Below are 22,402 nucleotides of genomic sequence, written 5' to 3' on the forward strand. Positions count from 1 at the left end.
TCCATACAGTGCCGTTTCTGTGTACATATTTCTACATACGTATTTTCCAGATTCATATAAAGGTCACTGTAACTGTAGCCTTTGACAACTGAAACATAATCACTTCATCTTCGAGTGACAACAAAAGTTCATCAAAAGTTCATGAAATTCCCCTCAAGCAGTTTTGAGGTATCACATTCAAGAGGCCAAAAACATGTGTTTTGAAGCCACCGTGACCTTTGACCACTGAAATCTCATCAGTTTATCAGTGTTCAAGTCAAAGTTGAAGAAATTCCCTCAAGCTAAACATATCATGTTCAAGAAAAACATAAGCATACTTTGTGAGGCCACAGTGACCTTGACCTTTGGCTACCAAGGTGAAATCCAAGTTCAGGTGAATGTTTGTGCCAAATGTGAAAGAATTCCCTCAAAAAAAGTGCTCTGTGACATCACTGTGACCTCTGACCACCAAAAATCTAATCAGTCTCCCGAAGTCCAAGTGAATATTTGTACCAGATTTGAGGAAATTCCCTAAAAGGCAAGAGATCACGTTCCCAGGAATGGGACGGACATACAACCCGAAAATATAATGCCTCTGGCCACTCTGGCATAAAAACCATCTGCCATGATGTAGAAAAGTCTCCACTCCGTCACAGGAAATCCTTGCTCTGAATGGCCCATTTAAAAGTGCAGGGCCTTCACATGGTTTTCTGAAAGCGAGGTTTGGGACACGCTGCCAGGAAAAACAGAATTCAGTCATGATGCCCAAACCTTGGCAGCAAACCAGCTCCACTTTTATTACTTTGACAGTTTCCCTAGTCACTGTGAGGCGTGTGCAGCGTGGAGGGATCAGAGCTCAGCGTGAAGTTAAGAGAAACCTTCACTTGAAAATACCATGTGGGCAATTAGTTTGTAACATCAGCACGGAAACTGAAGGAAGTGAAGGAAAAACGATTTCAACCATTACTGCTGTAGCATAGATGTTCCAATCTCTGCGTCAGTCACAGAAGAACTCATCTGGATACCAAAGAGTTAGGAGGAAAAGAGAAAATGAATCTCTGTAAGTTATGCCTATGAATATATTTAAATATACTGTTTGTTTTTCTGCAAATTATAAAGGCTACAACATTCACCGTATGATTTGACACTGCACATACATTCTTATAAGGTCAGCATGACCTTTGATGACTTTGAGTCCAAGTGAAAACAGATTAAAATGTGAAGGAATTCCCAATAGACAGACTCAAGACATCATGCTCAAGAGGACAAACAGGATTTGTGAGGTCACAGTGACCTTGACATCCCAAATCGAATCTTAGTGTAAGTGAACATTTGAGCCAATTCGAAAGGTTTCTCTTGAAGGAGTTCTTTAGATAATGTGTTCACAAGAATGAGACAGACGGATGGAAAACCAGAAAACACAGTGCCTCCGACCACTGACTGTTTTCTATTCCATATTCAAATCAGGACATAAAGTGAGATTAAATAATCTGAAATATCGCCAGGTATTGGAAATCTACACCCATATTTAAATATGTGTATGTATATAGGAAAACTACCAAGGCTTCAAATGAATAACATTCACACCTCACGTTTAGACAGATTCAGAAATATACACAGTTGTATACAGTTCTGTAAATTACACATTTATTTTCAAGAAATCTTTTAAATATTTGAAAAAATTTCAAGGAAACCGCAGCAGACAAAGTTGGTTCTATATATTTTCAAATGACGAGCGCACCTCTTCTTAAATACATCATTCTGTACCTGTTAAAACTATTATTGTTTCATGGAGCGGTACAGACCCCCTGTCTCCTAGTGTGAGAAGGCACTTCACTGTGTGAGGGGAAGCAGAGGAGGTGCAGGGCTGGAGCAGCTGTGAGGGTGGTAGAGTTTAAAAAGCATCATTATACTCATTCATGCAATTTATCAAAAAAAGAATAATAAACAAAACAATACAGCCAAGCACCCAGCCAGAGGGAAATAAAATCTCCTGGATAACATGATGTAGTACAAAGGTCTGAAAAATTAAGTGGTGACAAGAGAACTTTCCTCAGTATCTCCCAGCAACTTATAGTTTTATTTAGAGTCATTCTTCCCAAAACACTGGCAGCTCGCCAGCTCAAACCAACACTTCAGGTTTTTTAAAGAAAACAGACACAGTTCCGTTTTCTTTTCCTCCTGTGCTACAAGTGTTTTTTGGTTAGCTACAAATCTTAAAGTGTTACAGCTGAAAATGGAAATGTGCTCCAGATGCAAATATGGCAGTCAAGAGGTCTGAGGTGCGAGTTTAAGGGCTTCTGTGGTGACGCTGCCTTGCCTCACTGCTGTGACAGAAGGGCGTTCCTGTTGGCCTTCATCTTCTCGAGGCGCTTTACTAGGTGGTTGTTGGTCATCTCCATCTCCTCTATCTTATCTAGAGCCGTGCGTAGCTGTGGGGGGGGGGGACAGAGGAGAGTCATCACATTCAGCCTGCTGACTTTTCACGCTAGAAAAAACAAGTGGGTCATTGTTGTTACCTCTCTTTGAAGTTTCCGTTTCTCCGCTTTAAGTTCGTCTTCTATTTTCTCTGAGTTATCTGACGCTGCCTTGTACCTGGACACTTGCCCTTCAAGTCTATTAATCTGAAAAACAGACACAAAAGGTTATTAAACCTGTGAATCACGTTTCGCGAATCAGTGTGAACCATCACTTGGTTTGTTGTTTCTTTCCCACTCACATTTTGCTCCATTGTACCCATTTCCTGTTCTGCCTTTGAAAGCTTGAACTTGTATTCGCTAACCTGTCTGTTGGCGTCTCCTACAGAGAAAACAGAGACAAGCAGAGCCGTTATTCAGACATAACTCCAGAGAATCTCCGCACCATGGGGTTCAGACTTTCTCCGGTCAGACGCATTGACCACAAAAGGTCATTTCAGGAGAATATCTGGAGTTCTGTGCATGTCTGAAAGCAGCTCAAGTTTGAAAATACAGAAAATGTTCATAAGGTCATTGCATCAGTTTGTGGAATCATTATGATAAAACCAACTTACTCTGCATCTCAATAACGTGTAGGTCTGTACCGTTCTCCATCCTCTCCCCGTCGGTGAACGTGCTGTCCACCTTCGAGTGTTTCTGTCTCTCCTCCTCCAGCTGATTCTTCAGCTTCCTGATCTGAGCCAACAGCTCATCCTTCTCCTCTGCCAACTTCCGTAGCCTGACATCTACACAACAGATGGAAACTATTCAGAACTGACGCAGTTTAGCAAAGCAAAGTCAGTGTTTAACAATTGAATACTGTTGTGTTTGTTGTTAGGACAAACAACAAACAGAATAATACGATCACTCAAATGTACAAGGTTTTCTTCTCATTACAAGCTTTGGTGAGTATAAATACACGCCTCATCAGATCTGCGTACTTATCATTCATCAACCACATCCTCAGACTTACCCAGCGGTCCGTCTCCTGCAGACTCCAGCACCTGGGCGGCCTCCTGGGAGACCACAGTGATCCCTGAGGACACAGGCTCGTGGTTGACGTCTCCGTTCGGTGTGCCGTCTGGGATGATGACCAGCCCGTGTTTCTGAGGTGAGAAAAGGCCAATTACTGAGGAAACTCTGCTGCCAGCACCTTTACAGCAATCAAGTTATGAACCAGTGTCACATTTTCGTATGACCCCCCCCCGTCATGAATACATGGAGCTTTGATGATAAAAATAAAAACTAAAATCTTGAACAGTAAAGGCCAGTGAGTGGTCTGTGGGTGACAACAAGTTTCTAACACAGCACCTGACTTTGCCTCATTTAAACCTGAAGGCACGAAGTGAAGCAGGATGTGTCAGGATTTGTCCGCCCAAACGAACAAAGACAAAGAAAATTCTGTCTCTGTTCAGACATGTTGGCAAAAATACTTCATCACAACTCTGTTTTCCAGTCAACCATGTGAATGTTGTTTCACATTGCTTCTTTATACCTTCGGCGGTCTATAATGACATTAATTGTTTTTGAATGTTGCACAACACCTCTGACATTTTCTTTTCTTTTACAGTTTGTATGCACAATAACAGATGCTGGCTTGTGCGTTGGTCAATGTGGTAAGTTACTGTGGTGATGTGTATGTACAGTGACATTGAGAGCATATGTCATTTGCTGTAGTGCACTGACGTCATCTACAGATCGATCTAGCAGCCCAGAGGCTAATTCTGATGACTAGGTAGCCTCTGGTGGCAACGATCAATATTATGTGCAGACGGCATTTTGACTAATCTTTATTGACAGATATCTCCATATGAAAGCAGATAAATCAAAGAGCAGGTAGTTGATGCATTTCAGTCATTGTGATCCACGTCTTGCTCTCAAAACAGACTGTTTACCTGCAGGCAAACAAAGCCTTCTTCAATGTGACTAGTTTAACTAGAAACAAAAACCAGAAGGCTTCCAGCTCTGAAACCTTGTCCCACTGATTCTTTATATTCACATGTTGAATCTGTTAATAGATTAACACTGCACCAAAATTATAAATAGTGGGGAAAAAAACAAGAATTTAATAGTATAAAGAGGTTTGATAACATTTGATGGCTTCCATCCAAAATGAAAAGTATAAAATGTGGTTGTTTGGCCGTAAACTCATTCCTCTAACCTTGTTTTTTTTTCTGGGACTTAGTGGACCTACCTCTCCTGCTTTGGCCTTCTCCTTGATGTCAGCGAGCTCATCTCTGAGCTCATCTCTCTCATTCCTAATGCAATCAAAGTACTCTTTCTGCCTCTCTAGGGCCTGGCCACACAGATGAGAGGAGACAAGAGAGAGAGAGAGAGGAGAAGAGGCAGAGGAGAAGTTGGATAGACTCAGACACAGACATGCAACACATGACACAGCAAAGACACGCTCCATGCACAAACATGCACTGTGCATCTCCAGCTAACAAAGAGGAGAAATAAAAAACAGACAGAAACGAGGTGACATGCTCATAGAAAATGATACTGGGAAAAGTTATAGGACAGTTACAACACAGGCTAATAAGTTTATAAAGAAGGAGATTATGGAGTTTTTTTCCTTAACTTTATTCAAAACCTTGTGCTAACACTCAAAAAGCCTGCTGCTTGTACTTAGATTTGCTCTGCTTATGCTCAAACTTGCAACTACTGCACATTTCCTGTGCTGCAGCTTCAGCTCTTCTCGCACTCATGCTGCTTCTGTGCAGGCTGGAAACGTATCTTAATTTTTTTTGAGCAACAAGTCTGAAAATTAATTTTCACATTACGTCGGCTTCCCGTTGTTGTGCTTGAAGGAAAACACCTTTATGGAACAGGAGTCTAGTAGATCGCTGGTCATTCTATTGGTTGGAGAATTTCAACAGAGCTAAAGCACAAGCAGGAAGTGAAAAACCATGGTCTTGAATAAAGATAGTAAAAAAAAACATAGGGGATAATTTTTCACTTAGTGTAAAGCTACATATACTGCAATTACGATGCTTCTATCATTGAGAGTCTGACATCATGAACTGACAAACACGTGGAACATGCATGTCATGCTTTAGAGGAAATGTAATCCAAATACTTAAGTTTACATAAGAACCCTAAAAAAACATCTGTATTTCACAGGCTGTCCACTTGTAGATTTAACACAGTGCCAGTGCACTTGTTTTGTTAGCTGACACTGCAGATCCAAACTGTAAACCCTGTTAATTTGACGTGCAAAACTCCAAACTGTGAATATGGATGGGTCCGGTTATGTGCTAATGCCTAAGGATCTCCATCATGCAGAGACAGCACGAGAGGCAACAGAGCTGGATTGACACTGTGTCTAAAGGCTGAAAAAGTGCAGTAATCTATTGCCTCTCGGTTTCTGTCGGAGCAGCCATGTGGGACCTCCTACCCCAATCTTTCTGTCCTTCCAGTTTATAGTTTCCTGCAGGTCAAACACCTCTCTGGTGAGGGCATCTAACTTAGTCTGCATTCGCTGGCTCTCCTGCAGCAGCGTTCAGCAGTAATGAGGTGACACAGCACAGGATAAGAACAGAACAGGAAAAAATTTAATGAAAGAAGACAAAAGAAGTGAAAATGCACATAAATACTCAGATACAAAAATGACAGATACAAACAGGAAGAGAAGAGAGTCATTTGAGGAGATATAACTCAGAGAGGAATGAAGGATAGTGTTCAGAGTCAGACAGGACAATGAAACAGCTGAATGTCACAGCAATAGACTGGGAGAGAACCTAGAGGCAGGCCAGTGCCAATCAACCCTTATCAAAGTTCCTGCAGAACAAAGTCTCCTCTACCATATGCACAGAGGCACCAACACCTTTCAAGGTGATGACAGAATAGCAAAGTGATGTGGTCATACTGGCAGAAACAGTTTGTTTTCGTAATGCATGGTCAGACTTACCTCTATAAGCTCATCTCTCTGGCGAATTCCCTCTTTCAGTTCTTCTTGTTTATGCTGCAGGACTGTACATGTGTGCTTTTGCCTTTCTAGTTCCTGAAACCACAGACAGAACTTTTCAGCCACAGCATAGCCACACATTTTCTAAAATGAACTTTCCCTGATTGATTGACATTGTCACCTTTGACTTTTCTTCCAGCTCTCTCCTCATCTCGGACGTTTGCTCCTCCATCTCTTCTATGACGTCCTTTAGCGTGTCGACTTGATAGATGAGGTTGGCTTTGTCGTTATCCAGTTGCGCATTCGATACCATGGCTTTCTTATACTTCTCCTCCACCTCTGCAAGTGATTCCTGATATGGGTGGAAGCAGGTCAATAAAAAGAGTAAACACGTTTAAAACACAGCTCACCTACATGCATCCGGTGTGCTTTTAGGTGCAACAAATTTAACACAACAAACATGCTACAAATATCTTTTCTTATATATATATAAATGTCAAATGAAGTAAAGGAACAATTGTGAACCATCTTTTGTGTTATATTTCCATTTGAACTTTTCACTATGTGATATCAAAGAGGTGACATTGAAGAAACAAAAATAGAATCCCTTTGAGAAGTGAAACAAGGCAGAGGTTTGAAAAGGGGATCTGAAAGAGAGAGCTACAAGTGAACCAGAAACAAGATGGTGAAAAGGATTCTAGCTCAAGTGCTTCAGATGTATTAAATTCTGCCAAGAACAAGCCAAGAGTCAGGTCTGTTAGTAAACTACTCTTATACATGAGATATAGGGTACATTATCCTTTCTAGGAGAGCAGACAGCTGTTGACGTCAAACTAAAGGGCTGACACTGAGGCTGGGTGGAAGAGGTGCGCTGTAATTGAAAGAACTGCAGTTATCTGTCAGCAGGTGGAGCATGTTGCTCTTCTTCTTACACCTCAGAACTGTGGGAGTGTCTTCACTTCAGGCCACAACCAGTGAGTTGGATCAAAACAGGAAGTGAGGGAAGATCATGCAACAGAAAGGGTCATTACGCAATTCACACTGGGAGCACGCAGAGACACAGTTGTGGTTAGAGAGCTACAGGACAGTGGGGGGGGGGGGGGGGGCACAGAAGGGGTATGAGTGGGGTTGGGGGGGTTAGTGACGCCATACTGCTCCCACCAGACAAGAGAAGGCATGCTGCGAGCTCAAGCCCCTCTACCTTCAGCTCTTTAAGCCCTTGCATGTACCGCCCCTCTACATCCTGAATCTGGTCCTTTAGTTCATAGATATCCTGTAGGGCAGATGGAAGGAATGGTTCGGGTGAGCTGGGGCATCAGAGAGGGTAGGGGGGTATCAAGGAGAGATAACAGAGCACCCGTGCTTCCGTCTCAAAGACAGTCTAGCTGGCATACACATGACCACCCAGCTATGCAGGACACATGTCACATCCAGACCTCCCGTGCATACTTGAAGAAAAACGGTTAATGCAGACACTTAGAACAGCAGGGAGGAAGGCAATGCTGTGGGAGGTTCATTAATACACAGAAAAAAGGTGTATATATTACTGACTCAAACATAGAACATATGGGTTTTAAACACTATGAGAACGTAATGATGACTAACAGAGACTAAAACACAATTTTACTTCATATAATTGTATTTCTATTTCCTTTAAACAGACACATGTTAAACACTGGGTGTGTGTTGTACATCTTACCCTAAGCTCACTCAGACTGGTGTCAGCGTCATAGACGCTGCCAGTGTCTGTGCTGCCGCGCCGTGACGAGGTGCCACCCAGTGATGCCAACGTGGCTGCTGAGAGGCCTGGAGTGGCACAGCGTGAAGACGGCTGCGGACGCAAAATGCCACAGTCAGAAAAACAAAAATGCAAACTCCCAACATGTTATTCAACACTAACATCCAATCCTGCAGGGCTCTTAAGGATCCTATTCACATCCTTCTGAGGGAGGCATTGTCACAAACATGTGCTGAAGTGTGTTTTATAAACTTGACAAACGATTACGTTGCCATAGTAACACTTATGTAACCTTCTGCATCAATGCCAAAATCAATGTAGGATTTTTACCTGTTGCATTACATTCTTGATGAATTCTGAATCACTGGTTTCTATATCTTAATACAGTATAAACCTACTCTGGTGCTTTGTGAAGATACTGAATGAATTAAGTAAAATACGTAATAATAATAAACTCACCCGACTGTAATCTGTATACTGCTTGTCACATTTTTCATCCAGCTGAAACAGAAAAAAATGATTACTATAGAATTAGTTGCACAGTGTTTTGAGAACCATGCGTCCTGTGTGTTTATGCTTTGAGCTGAGTCCTTCACCTGTAAATCAGGGAGTTAGTCCTGGAGACGAGTTAATACGAGTCAGGGAGAAGTGCTGCATGTTCACAGATCATACACAGTTGTCAACCAGAGTTTAATCCTCAGGGAATCACACTTGTGTCAAAAATCACACATGATAAGTCCATGCCGCTTCATCCACCACAACTAGCCTTATATTAGTCTACTCTTTTATAAAATTATCACATAACAAACACACAGGATGTAGGATGAGTTTTGAAAACCAAAAGATGTTTTTCAAATCATGCATCAATTATAAAAATGATTCAAACATTGTTGTTGCACTGCATCGGCCAGTCCACTGTTGCAAGCTTGGTTTAGCCACTTACAGCGTCCAGATCTGGAATGCTCAAATCATCGAGGTCAGACACAATACTGCCCCTTCGGTTGGAGCGGCTGAAATAATCAGCAGCTGACTCACTAATGTCTGAGAAGTCTGACGACTGCTTACAGGACACACAGGAGGAAGATGATAGAGAGACAGATGACAGCAGAGAAATCAATGATAACAGGGACCAAAGTGTAAACGTCAGTGAGGAAAAGGACAGAGGAAAAACATGGCATACACAATGCAGCCTGAGGAGTTCATGGTCAATGCATTTAAAATGTACGATGATAGGTATGAAGGTGATGCAGTAACAGAATCGTTAGCTTTGATTATATCAACTATGATAACAAAACAGCATGGGTCTAGATTTTGTTCCCTACAGCTCACCACACTGTCCCTGCGGCCTCTGTTGAAGCGTTCTTGGGACACGCTGCTGACAGTGTCATCATCTGAGGAAGACTGAGAGGAATACGCACACATACAAACACACGCACACGATGAGTGGCCAAAGTAAAGAAGAAGATGGCTGCATGCCTGAGGCTTTTTCTGACACACAAATCTTGTTCAAACCAAGAACAAGCAATTCCTAGATGTTAAGTAGCACTGTCTGTTTGAAACAGATTATTGGATTACTCCAAAGACTAGAACCCTATAAAGTAATGCCAATTCATGCAATTTGTCAAGTGGACCAACTGGAACCAAGTCAGACAACCCGGATTCAACACCTTAGCCTACACAGCACTGCAGAAGACATTCTCAGTTCACACACTTCTAGGATGCTGTTTTCTTCATCAAGCTGTAGCCAGTTTGGTATGAGTGGTTACATTGACTATGTTTATACAGACAACAATATTCTGATATTAACCTGATTAAAACAATAGCAGCTGAATAAGACACTGTCATGTAAGCAGTATTTTCTAATTACTATAACCCAAATAAGGTCATACTCAGAATAAGCAATAATCAAATTAAGACATGAGTATTCCAACCTTAGTTGCATTATAAACAATTAAAAGAAGTTGTAGTTTTTGCAAAATTAGACAGACAACCTCCCAAATCATTAAAACTGTTACATTGTACATTAAACTTCCAGTTCAGTTTAACATGTCGACCGGAAAGTGAATGGAACATCACAATTGAAATAGTGTCTGGTACAGAATAAGCGATACAGTCCGAATATTTGTGTCCATGCAAACATAGTCATCATCTATATGAGAAAGGATGTGTGATGCAGAGAGGGGGCGAAGGGGAGTCGGTCAGTGTCTGTGTGTGGTATTAGCTGATATCATGCAGGGTGGTGATGGTTATAGGGCGCTCACCGCAGGGCTGCTGCGGGTGGAGCTGGCTCCAGAGGAGTACCAGCTATATTCAGAGGGCTGTGGATGGGAGGAGGAGGAGGAGGAAGAGGAGGAGGACAGGATCGTCAGGGGATCAAGTCAGAAGTTAGGCCAAAGGCAAAAACAGTATGCAGCTGAAACGCTGGTTGGACAAACATTCAGTAGACTCACAGCTCTTGAACTGGAGCCTGAGCCGTAAAGACCAGTGTCGTCACAAATAGAGGCCTGGGGGCACACATGGGAGACAATGCAGGACTCAGCAAAACACGAGAGGGAGCATAAATCTTTGAGGTACTGGCTGAATAAGTTTGGAAGGAAGGTTTTCTTTGCAACATGCAATAATAAATAACTCTATTTCCCACATCATTTTGTTTCAGTGGCCCTAGCTTCACACAATCTCTTGTCTTATCTAACTTAAGTACAAATTTCTGCTCAGACTGTCAAGGAGCTAAATATAAGTGGCTGGGGCGGATGGAGAGGGGAAAGGTCTGCTTCTTAAGGTAACTAGAGGCATGCAGAGATGCTAGCAACCCCAGTGGACAGAAACTGACCATGCTGTAGCTGCGAGACAGCCCCGTACCCGTGGTGGAGGACAAGGAAGTGGTTGCCTGTGGAAGAGGAGGGCAGCAGGGAGAGGTCAGTTTAGAGGACAGAGGAGTGCTGTGGCGGGAATGTGAGGTGGAGAGAGATTTAAGAGCTGCAGCGAGTGGAAACAGGATGAATGTTTCGCTGACCCTGTAGCATTCAGAGTGTGGAAGTCAAGTGAGGTGACACTGTCCTTGTCCGCAGTGTTTTTTTAACACTGGCACCACTTTTGTCAGTCAGCAATTATTTACATGAATTCAAATAATCATAAGAACTGTGGATAAATACAGTATCTCCTCAAAGTCCACTTTTGTCTTTCTACAACATAGCTCTGTAACATTATATACAATCATCACGCATGTTTCTCCCTTAATCTTTGACACTTTTATCTCAAAAAAACAATAGCCCTTATTGCAGCCATATAACAACTATGTTAGCCAAATAAATGTCCAATAAACTGAACCGTGCAAATGCTGCTCGAATTGGAGTCCAGTTTCATTGTGTGTCCTTTGACTACCATATAAAAAGGTTGAAAGTTGGACAGGCAGCACTCAGAGGATGACTGACCCGAGGCTGATAGGTGGAGGTGGAGGGTGGAGGCTGATAGGAGGAGGCGGAGAGCAGAGGTTTGTTCTTGGTGAGGCTGGTGTAGTTCCTCTGATCATGGTACAGACCAGTCTGGAAGAGCAGTAACATCTGACCTCAAACAATCACCTGAAAGCAGTGGATGTCTGAAAGCAGCTTTAGTGACACTTAAAGTTTTTTTTTTTAAATCAGGGGTTAAGTTGTTCACCAGTAGATCATCACCACCACTATCGTTAGTCTTCACTGCCTCCATGCTTGAGGCTGCAGGGACACTAACACTGAGAGAAAAAACACTGACCAGGAGGTCCTTCCTCGAGGAGCTGGACGAAGCCTTTTTATGGCCATGAAGGTCATTGTACACAGAACTCTGTTCAGCCCGGGAAAAAAATAACCTAAAGTAAGACAAATGACTAGAAGGAATGCGTAGAGGCAGCAGTAATGAATGGATCGATATATATGTACATACAGTGGAGCGGGAGCTCTTGAGGGCAGAGCTAGTGGAGAGGCTGTCAGACTGAAGAAAGAACAGGAGTCACAGGAGTTATGATCAAGTATCTGAGTAGTGTAGCTGGTTCTGCTCAGTCAACAAACATGTCCTGTGTCTCACTTACACCAGGTTAGCTGTTTAATAGGTTAAGTAACCTAACACAGCAACTGACAAAGCAAACCATTTATTTTTCCACATGCAGTCAAGGCCACACAGAGGGAACAAAAACAGACAGGACCTTCCATTACAAGGTCTGCATGATGGGAGTTAAGTAAAGAAATATGATGTCGAAAATACAGTCAACCTAAAGATTAGCTTTTTGTATCAGCGGGTGCAAATGCAGAATATTAGCCCTTCTATTCTCTACTACTAGCAATGTGTTCAAGAGCATCTATACTGTTGCATATAACTCAGCACAGGTTGAGGGGAGAAAACTGTAAGCTTTGACTGCTGCTGTGCAAACACTTTGCAAGCAAGTTAGTTCTACTAAAATAAAGTTATCCAGAACTCTGGTTACATGCTGAGAATCAATCAATATTCAACCTGTTGCCAGACTCCACACATCTACACACAGTACAGGTCTCACACACATGCACACACACAACGTACCAAGGCATCTTTTCTACGGGAACTGGATCGACTTTTACTAGAACCCAGGTCGCGTACTGCTGATGAAGTTGACTTCAAAGTAAAAAAACCAGACAGGCAATAATAAACATGGATCTTCTCCAGGACAACTAAAATATGCAATGAGCTAGAAACAGCATAAATGTGATACTGCTAAGTAGTGCTTTCTGAACAAAAACAATTGCTTTCACACGTCATCAGTGTGCCCCTATGAGAGCAAAGTCTTAATAAAACAGGCAGGGGTGTATTATGTACGCACCCTGTAGCTGCGGACTGACATGACATCATCATCCAGCCCCTGTTAATGTGGAAACATGGAGTCACAGCAGAGAAGCAGACAGAGGGGTATGGGTGATGAGAGATTTACTGCAGGATTAAGGAAGAAAGAAGGAGAGGAAATGCAGGAAGACAAAGAGGAAGTGTGTGAGGGAGATACAGACCCGGCGCTGACGACTGCTGGACCTACTACTACTAGAGGTTCTGGCTTTTTCAGAGTCAGCCTGGAGTCAGGGAGGAAAGTTGGTAAGAATTACAGAGTGAAAGTAGAAGGCTAAATTACAAGGGTAAGTAAGGTCACTGCAAAACAGTTGCTATGTCAATTCCAAACCATGCTATACAACTTCAGTCATCATGTTTCTAACCAAATGGATAAACACTTGCCATGGTTACTCACTTCAATCATAGCTGCACCATTAGTGATTAACACAAATATGTTTTTCTTCCCAATCTTACAGCAAGAGTGTGGCCTATCAGTTTAAAAGCGAGAAAAAAAAATTGAAAATTTTACATTCAGATTAGTTAATCCTTTCACTCAAAACCCTAACCTTGCACTCAAATAGCCCCTGCTTGTGTTTGGATTTGCTCTGCTTGTGCTGAACCTGTGCGATGCATTCAATGTATTTTGTTGCTTGACTGGATATCCTGCTCTTTTCCTTGCACTCAAACTGCTTCTATGTGAGCGTGAAACATCCGCTTTTAAATATCTCCTCTGAGTTTGGATTTTTTCTATAACAAGTCTGTCAAAATTCCCTGACCGATAGAAATTCAGTTTACTAGTGTTGACAAATGAAAAAGTACTGCTGGAAAACCAGTGTAGTAATAAAGCCTTAGAGGGCGGCACTGCATGAACCTGGTTAAAGTAACCACCAATGCAAGTGCAGAACAAAAAACTTGCAACGAAGCAGCGTAACCGAGATGGGAAGAGCTGAAGCTGGAGCACATGAAATCTGTCCAAGCAAGAAAACAATTTGAGCAGCAGCAGGGGCTATTTGAGTACAAATGCAGGGTTTTGAGGGAAAGCGTTACAAAATCAGAATGTGAAATCCTTTTGAATGAAGATAGGAAACAAAAAGGACACAAGAAAAGGTAATATAAAGCATGTTTTCGTCTCATATATTCTCAGAAAAAGGCAACAGAACGGAGCACACACTACCCAACACAACAATACACACCGAGATTTAATCCATGCAAAACCAGCTCATTAACATTCAAAACCATCCACTAATTCTGAAGTATCTAGAGGTCCAAACCGCCCTGTTTCATGCAAAGTCCGCTTCTCTAAATAAAGTCAAAGGCCATAGCCTGGTCTACAGATACACAGATTTAGGTGTCTCCAAAGCAAATACACTGCTGAGGCATATTTCCACAGTGAGGTACAGTGTATTCTGTGAGTCAAGTGTAAACGGTCAGGGTTGACTGGGGCTCAGACACAGACACACACAACAGGCTGTTAGTGGACTGCGAGGCTGCAGCACGCGCCCGCTCGCCTACCATCCACTGGTGGATCTGACCCCACTTTTTGTTGCTACTGCCAGATGAGTGGTAAGAATGCTGGGGGGGAGGAAGTGCCAGAAAAAACATACAATCATATTTCACTCTAAAATATGAAAATATAAAAAAACAACATTGGATGACATTTGAAACAGGAATAGACATGTTGGTCTGTGGAAATCTGTGGACATGCAGCACTTATTTTTCTTTCTGTGGGTACGTTTTTTTTTTATATGAACTCTCAGATTAATCTAAATGTTTCTTTCATGATGTAGAGTCAAACACAGAGTCTCCTCCAAACCAGTGACTATGGAGGCAGATTGCAAAAAGCTCCCAACAAAAATGGGAGAAATCTTTTTCATGTTCATTCTACAGTTGATTTGCAGTTACAGGATATTTGACAACTTGTTTGGTTGAATAATCATCACAGTTCGTCTTTGCCAGTCAAGTTCAGTTTGTTTTGTATACCTCTTTCTGCTGCCGTTCAAGTTCCCTCATTCGAATATCCCTGGCCTCCGCCCGAGCCGCCCTTTTCGCTGCCAGCCTTGCCTCAGCCTGTGAAACATGAACACACTTGTCATAAAAGGAAACGTAAAGGATGGTAAAGAAAAACAAAGACAATGAGTTCAAGGAAGAGGGTAGCCTTAAACAGATGAAAATCAAACATTAGAACATGAGTATATTCAGGCACTCAAGCCTTTTATATTTATTTTCTCTGATATACAAGCTGATATACAGCAAAACAGCATTAGAATAATATGTAACAATATAATATGTAATATATAATATTTTCCTTCTATAAATAATGAGAAATTGTATTGTGTTAATTAAGATTCATTTTTATTACAGTGTATACTTCTGTACACTTAAAAAAGCAGCTCAATAATTATTCACACCATCATTAAGGTCATGATGTTGTTTAGACTATTTAAGGGAGGTTCTAAAATCAACTTTATGGTCATTTTGGAGGATGTACTTCATAGTGCTAAAGTCAAGAGTACTGTGTTATACAAGGAGCTGTTAAGTCATTTAGCCTACACTCATTGGCTTCCAAACCACACAGTTCATAATCATCACCACAAACTAGAGCCTGACGAGTATGGAGCTAATGCCAATTCTGCCAAATATATATGGAATTTAAATAAAGCACAATTTTCTATGTTAAATATAAAGATACAACTTTTTTTGCACTGTTTCTGTAAAATTATAGTTTCCATATCAGCAAAGGCATAAAACAATAGATATGTCTCTGAAATGCATTTATCAGTCGAGTTGTATTGGTCAACCAATAAATCGGTCGGGTTCTAACACAAAGTGCACATTATCATCTACAACAAGGTAGGATTTATTGCAGTGGTGTAGTATTAGACCACATCAGTTTTAGCTGGGTGTACCTAATAAACTTCACATATTGGCACTGACCAGGTTATTTTTCATGAGTAAAAATGTCACTCAAGTGTTTAATAAACAAAACATCACTATCTATACAATGAGTTCTGTAAAATAAAACTCTCCTAAGGGGGAAAAGTGAGAGGAGTCTTCACACAATTTACCAGAATAAGGACAGGAGGTAATTTTTACCTCAGCACAGGGGGCTAATTTAGGCGAGCCCCTACCCAGCCCATAGGAATCACACAGGTGGCTATGAGGCCTATCCTTCTATTACACCCATATAACTAATTACATACTATACATGCTTAAAATTTGAACACGCCAAAGAATGGCACACTTGTTCATGAAGCCCAGCCCTTTATCTCTGACTAAAAGACAGTCCATAAATACTGTGCATGCTGCTGTGTACTGTATCTCACTGCAGACAAACACTGTCAGCATTCCAGCAATTTCTTATCTGCGCTGCCAGAATAGACGGTGTCTCTCTCGGGCTGTTTTTACTAATAGCCTGGAGTGAACAAACATTGTTTTATATTAATGCTGAACGACCAGCCCAAACTCAGTACTGTTTTATTGGTACATCTAGTGTGTGACAGTGAAATCAATATCAAAACCTATAGTATGAAAACAGGTAGACTCAAACTGTAGGAGAAAGTAACTTGTATTAACCTAAAGGGACTACAGTTTCATTTAACAGGAGTATGATAACCATCTTTACATCGCAATAACTGAAAACCATGACCTCATAAAAGTTGAGATGATAAGTAAGACAGAATAATGACAATCATATAAAGAGGCATTTCTGAATAGCTGATACAATATCATTTCATCATGCTGAAGGTTATGGTCAGTGTTGGATGCTAAAACAGTATCAATAATAAGCAATAGCAATATAATTTTCATCAAGATTCCAATTGTACAATATATCGATATTGTACTTATGCATTATGTTAACACAGTGCACAGGTTGCAATATACTTCAGTTGTATTGGATTTGGCTGCAATGCTGTTTACCCCCAAAACTCCAAAAGTGTTTTTTGGACTCAAACACTTCAACCACCCCTCTATCAGCATAGCTACGAGAAGATAGAGTGAATTTAAGTTTGTTGGTGAACTATTCCTTTAAAACCGCAACATTCACTCCAAAGAAAAAGTCAGACTCTGAAATTAAAAGAAAAAACAATGCGACATTTAATCATAGTAATTATTATCCACCAACATTTTTATCTGAATATTATGACTGGCCATATCATCCAGTCCTGATGGGACATTTTGTTATCATTTCCTAGTGCTACTGTGAGTAATTTTGGAGTCTATCTGATGGTCAAAGAATGAAACATGCTTTTCACAAGGTGAAAAAGGATGTGACGGTGTGAATGTACAAGGGGAGCACGCAAATGAGAGAGCTAAAGAGACGGCTGGCCCTGTGCTCTGCACCTGTTGAGCTGTCTGACAGTGTGACCTGCACTGCACAGCAGCACAGCTGAGCTCTGTCTCTGTCCTATCTATAGCTTGGCCCATCTGGCCCCAGCTCTCAGACAGCCACATCATGTGGGGCTGGCAACGTAACCTGAGCGGCTCGCCATCAAACACACCTCCAGCACTATGGACAAATAGTAGTCCAGCAATCCACCATGAGATCACCTGCAGCTTTCAGAGTCACTGAGAGCGTGATGAAGCTCAAATTATAACTGTAGATTATTTGAACATTGATATTTTGGGGTTTGGACATAACATGCAACTTGATCACATCTAGTAAAATACTATAAAACTAAACAAGAGTTTAATAAATAATCTTTTTAACAGAGTGCAAACTTATAATTAGAAAACACAATAAAGCATCTCCAGCTCATTTGCAAGATATAAGCTGACAATTGGTTGATTAAAAATGGAGGGCAGATAATGTTATAAATGCTATTGAGTGGAATACTTTGTTAATGTAGATTTATTTTATAATCACCTCTGTCAACTAACTATATCTAGCTCCTCAATATCAGTAGATTTAACAGGAAAGAAATAGTTACAAATAAGCCAGTACACTCACACTAGATGCACTTAAATCAACTATGTAATTTAAAGGACAAACCTTGGGGCCTCTCTTGTAAAAATATTAAAATTACATCTCTAGTCCCTGGAAATGTTGATTTCCTTGTGTTTAATGTGGTATTTTAAACAAAAAATACTTTTTTGTATCCAATAAAATACAGGCTTGCATTATTGGGGTATTAAGTTAGATCAAACAGACAGTTGAGAATGTTCTATGCAACATAAACTATGGACAGTGAGAGTGTGACATTTCTCATTGTACAAGTGACTTGTTAAAATCAAAAATAAATTAATATGGACTATGAACTACAGTTTCCACAAACACACACCCCTTTTGTACACTGAGAAAAGTCAATGATTGCCTTGTTCAAGCACCATTAGCTCCCTTAGATCCTAATCTGAGGCACAACGGGTATGAAATGATCATCTGATTCAAACACTGTCAGATTTGTAAGCAAGCTTCTGGTATCGAGGAGGACTGACTGCCCAGTAACGTAAGAGGCCAGTGACGGTGCAGGCTCAAATTCACAGTCATTCTCAGGAGTGATCCGTGCCAAGCACAGGCTTCAACTTTTCTTCGCCAGGAACAGACAATGTGAAGCAGAAGCTACATGATTTGAAGATTTGTCTGGGAGGGTGGTGATACGCAACAAGTTACACACCAAACTCCCTGCACAGTCGATCTAATCTCTAGTTTGCTCCATAAAGAGATTCAGATGTAGGACCTTACTGGGAGGGTCAGATGACTCATGTTTCTATGATTGGCCAGCATGACTATAAAGAGAGCAAATGGAGCCTTCTGCTTAGTGCCCAAGAATGAGGCACTGCACAGCATTTAAACAGCACAGATAAAGTGAAGTGGGCAAAGACAATGAAAATATGAATGAAAAGCTGATATATCCAGAATTACACTCCCACATGTGAATGCAAAAAATCATTTGACTTGATCATAAATAATCTTCCAAAATCTGCAGCCAATGTGGCTACATTTCCTGTGCCCACCATACTTGAAAACCCCTGAAGCTCTGAAAAATGATCGTTGCACACTGTTTTTAGCCACCTCATTCTGAAAAAAGGCAAAGGAATGGCAGTGCTGCTGTGGAACAAAATGGAATAATCCCATGGCAAGTTGTTACAGGCCAGGCAGCTTCTCTGCTCTGCCTGTGTTTTTCCCCCCAAACAAAAACACTCTAGTCAATCTCTCTGTGGTCCAAACCAGCTGTCTCTCGCGCTGGGCCTGAAACACTAACAAGTAAAACCTGAATATCCACATAATAGTGTATGTTTCCAAGGCCTATTTGCTGACACAACTTTGACCATCGCACTTCAAATCAAAATAATTGGTTGCGTAACAGGTTTAGTACACCTTTCTACCAGTAGCTGATTAAACAATTAGTTGTTTCAAAAGCAAACCTAAAGTCTGACACATGACACAACATCAGATCTATTGGACTGTGCATTAAAATCTCAGATGATTTTTAACATTTGATCAATATTTCATAATTTAAAAATTTCTCTTTTTTGACCACAGTGCTGGTTACAGGTTACAGGCTACTCTTGTCCTTTCGGTTTTTCATTGTCATTTGTTTTTTAGAAATTTTAGTACTAACCAAAACTACATGACATTTTGCAGAGGGGTGGGCTGGGCATGACCCAAGGAAAAAACACTTACATTTTGAAGCAGATTGGGATAAACGGGAAGATCCAGGATTTTTAAAAAAACTTACTTTAACATGGTGAAACAGGGCATTAGCCTTAATGAAGATATGCACTCAGCAAGCACCCTACTAGTTTTAAAATCTGATGCTGCTTCCCAAATCAACATCATAGATTTATAAATGCACCCTCGAAAAGCCCACTATCTGAAGGATAAACAAGAAAATAAGAGCTGGAGAAAATTATGATAGCAATGATTCAGCAACACATGGATGGATCAATACAAAGAGAACATAGCCCAGGTTTATCCCAGTTTTCTCCAAAACAGAAAAAACAAGTATGTGAATGGGTATGAACTTACCTCTCGGGCAATGCTACTCAAGGCCTCATCCTCTGCTGAGAACCGATCTTTCAAAGGGGCACGCTTTCTACCAGAGCCTTGTGTCCCCATGTTGCCTCTGCAACTGTAGCTCCACCGGTGATTTGTGAGTCCAGAAAATAGACAAGACTGTATGTAAACACCTGGTGGAAAAAAACAGAGGCAGAAGAAACTTCAGTGTGGATGTATACAAAGTCAAGTGTTGAGAATATTCAAACATAAGCAATAGGGCTGTGTCCAGTTTCAACTACATTTCACTGCTTTCATACACTAATCTCTCCAACAACTCATACACTCCCTATCTCTTCCATTCCTGTAAAAACAGACAGTCACTCATGTATGGCACCTACAAGGGCTTTGGATAAACACTTGTGGCTGACATGAACCAGATTTAAACGTGACATGCAGGACCACTGCAAGGTTGTAAATCAGGATTTTGAAATAACATTCCAATGCAGCACAGCCAATGGGCTCCACACGAGGATGACAACAATAAACTTGAACATCTGAAACAGATCAGAACCGATGACTGTGCACTGATAAGTCTGGTATTAGCCGCTGGTATAATGGTGTTACTCATCCCCAGCATGATTTGGCTGAGGAACATTCACACATCGAAAGGTAACAGATCACAGACAGATCATCGGTGTGGCTGAGTGGCACAGACAGCGGGAACACGCCTAGTTTAGGACCCAGCTGAGTCAGAGGACCCGAGCGAAGAATGAGCTCTGCTTGAAGACGTGTGATGATCTAAACCCCGTGGATTCTAAATTCTAAATGAACAGTGTGACCGCCACAGAAACACCGAGTGTAACATTAATTAATTCATACAATTATTGATCAAACAACAGCAGGTTGGTGCGTTATGGTTACTTGACGTGAGTCGACCAACTTCAACAAGCACCATATTACTGAAACATGAACTTCTCCGCTCACTAGCAAAGCTCACATCACTCTACCTGTACTATGCATATTAAACACATTGTATGGTCAGTATAAGCTAAGTTAAAGCTAAAGTTACGCCGGTGGACTGTGTGGTTAGCGTTAGCTGGCTAACCACACTAGCGTTGAAGTTAACTGAGGTTAGCCTGGTACGCTAACTACAAATGCTAACTAGCACGTCGTCCTCCCGAAATTCCCATTTGAAAGAGTCCCCTTTAAATGTTATTCTTACAACAGTTCCAGTGAAGCTAACGCTGAACAGCACCGACAACAACCACCCACACACCGTCCTTCCCTCGGCAATGACCCCGGGCACCGAGCACAATCACCGGGAGCCGGGGCTAGCTCAACTGTTTAGCTGGCTGGTTAGCTTGGATAGCCATCGGTGCTAATCTCGACTCTCCGAAGAGACAGACGGGGCAAACTGGCACCGATCCTCCCCATCCCCAAAAATATGACCTCACCTCCGCGACACCTTCTAATAAACCCCGATACAACCGAGGCGTCGTCCCGTTCGTGCTGGAGGTTCAGGGCCGGTCCACCCGGCTCCTCTTCAGAGATCGGTGATGTTTTTGTCCGCACTGACAGCTGTCATCAACCCGCCTGTCCGCTCTCCGCTGCCCTGCTTATCCACTTTCCACACGCCGCTCCGCTGGCGATGTCCCGGATGTTGGGAAAAATCTAGGCGTGATGGTGCCTTCAGGGACCGCCGGACAAATTAACATGTCAGGAGCTGTGGCCTGCAGGGGGCGGGAGAGGGGGCTCCTCCAAACACAGACATTTAATAGTTCTTCATAACCACACACTCTTTCCAAGCTTTTAGAGGCTGACAGCATGGAAACTGTCCGCGAGTACTGACGCACACTGCTGCTATTACACTTTCTATATTTAAACACACTACTGTAATACACAATGTGTGTTCGTCTGTTCATCTGCAGTCTGATCCCATTCAAACATTCATGAATCTCTCTTCTCCATTTATATTGAGATAAATGTGTTCATAACATTCAATGATTCAGAGTGTTTTAACTTTAAATGTGTTCTTAACAATAAATGTTTCAAAGTGTTTTAACTTTAAATGTGTTCTTAACAATAAATGTTTCAAAGTGTTTTAACTTTAAATGTGTTCTTAACCATAAATGTTTCAAAGTGTTCTTTAAATGTGTTCATTAGATAAAAGTCTTGTATAGATGAATTGATAAGATTGACACAAAACAGACATGAAACTTAACTATTGAAAGGTATAAGAAAGAAACGAATTAATCAGAAATAAAATAAAAATGAATAAATAATAACAGGGTTCAAATAAAAAGGGCTGGGGCTTGTCAAACAATATTCCCATATAACGCAGAAAAAGTCAATTGCATTTTTTTTTCATGAGTTTAAGAGTTTTGATGTAAAATTTAAAAAAACAATAACGTGATTGGATTGGATTTGTAAACGAAAATGTTTTTGCTGTCTTTTGGGTCCCCCCCTCTTCCTTCCATTTGAATCATGTAGCCTTGTCATGAATTCTAAGATTTTTAAACTTTCTGCTTTTAGCTTTTCACATCAGAAAACGATATATTTAAGAT

At 41.2% G+C, this 22,402-nt stretch overlaps 1 protein-coding gene across 21 annotated transcripts; it reads right to left on the bottom strand.

Annotated features, from left to right (window-relative positions):
• Window positions 1-1,604: 1,604 nt before the first annotated feature.
• On the bottom strand, window positions 1,605-21,544 carry lrrfip2 (leucine rich repeat (in FLII) interacting protein 2). 21 transcript variants are annotated; one of them, XM_069538242.1, is made up of 28 exons: window positions 21,293-21,501; window positions 19,869-20,029; window positions 14,882-14,968; window positions 14,414-14,473; window positions 13,084-13,143; window positions 12,903-12,941; window positions 12,626-12,697; window positions 11,996-12,043; window positions 11,828-11,896; window positions 11,512-11,622; window positions 10,911-10,967; window positions 10,531-10,584; window positions 10,342-10,398; window positions 9,410-9,481; window positions 9,024-9,137; window positions 8,540-8,581; window positions 8,042-8,173; window positions 7,544-7,615; window positions 6,524-6,694; window positions 6,346-6,438; window positions 5,833-5,925; window positions 4,630-4,731; window positions 3,409-3,541; window positions 3,011-3,181; window positions 2,699-2,778; window positions 2,499-2,603; window positions 2,300-2,411; window positions 1,605-1,855 (listed from the first exon to the last, which is right to left on the bottom strand). In XM_069538242.1, exons 2-27 carry the CDS (start codon window positions 19,956-19,958, stop codon window positions 2,301-2,303), a joined length of 2,295 nt encoding a protein of 764 aa, XP_069394343.1. In that variant the 5' UTR covers window positions 19,959-20,029; window positions 21,293-21,501; the 3' UTR covers window positions 1,605-1,855; window position 2,300. The 21 variants fall into 21 exon arrangements, with proteins under 21 accessions (XP_069394343.1, XP_069394349.1, XP_019951502.2 ...); XM_069538248.1 differs by lacking the exon at window positions 5,833-5,925; XM_020095943.2 differs by having other exon boundaries at window positions 1,605-2,411.
• Between the last annotated feature and the right edge of the window lie 858 nt (window positions 21,545-22,402).

The sequence above is a fragment of the Paralichthys olivaceus genome, chromosome 14 (genome assembly GCF_024713975.1).
Source record: "Paralichthys olivaceus isolate ysfri-2021 chromosome 14, ASM2471397v2, whole genome shotgun sequence".
Taxonomy (NCBI): Eukaryota; Metazoa; Chordata; class Actinopteri; order Pleuronectiformes; family Paralichthyidae; genus Paralichthys; species Paralichthys olivaceus.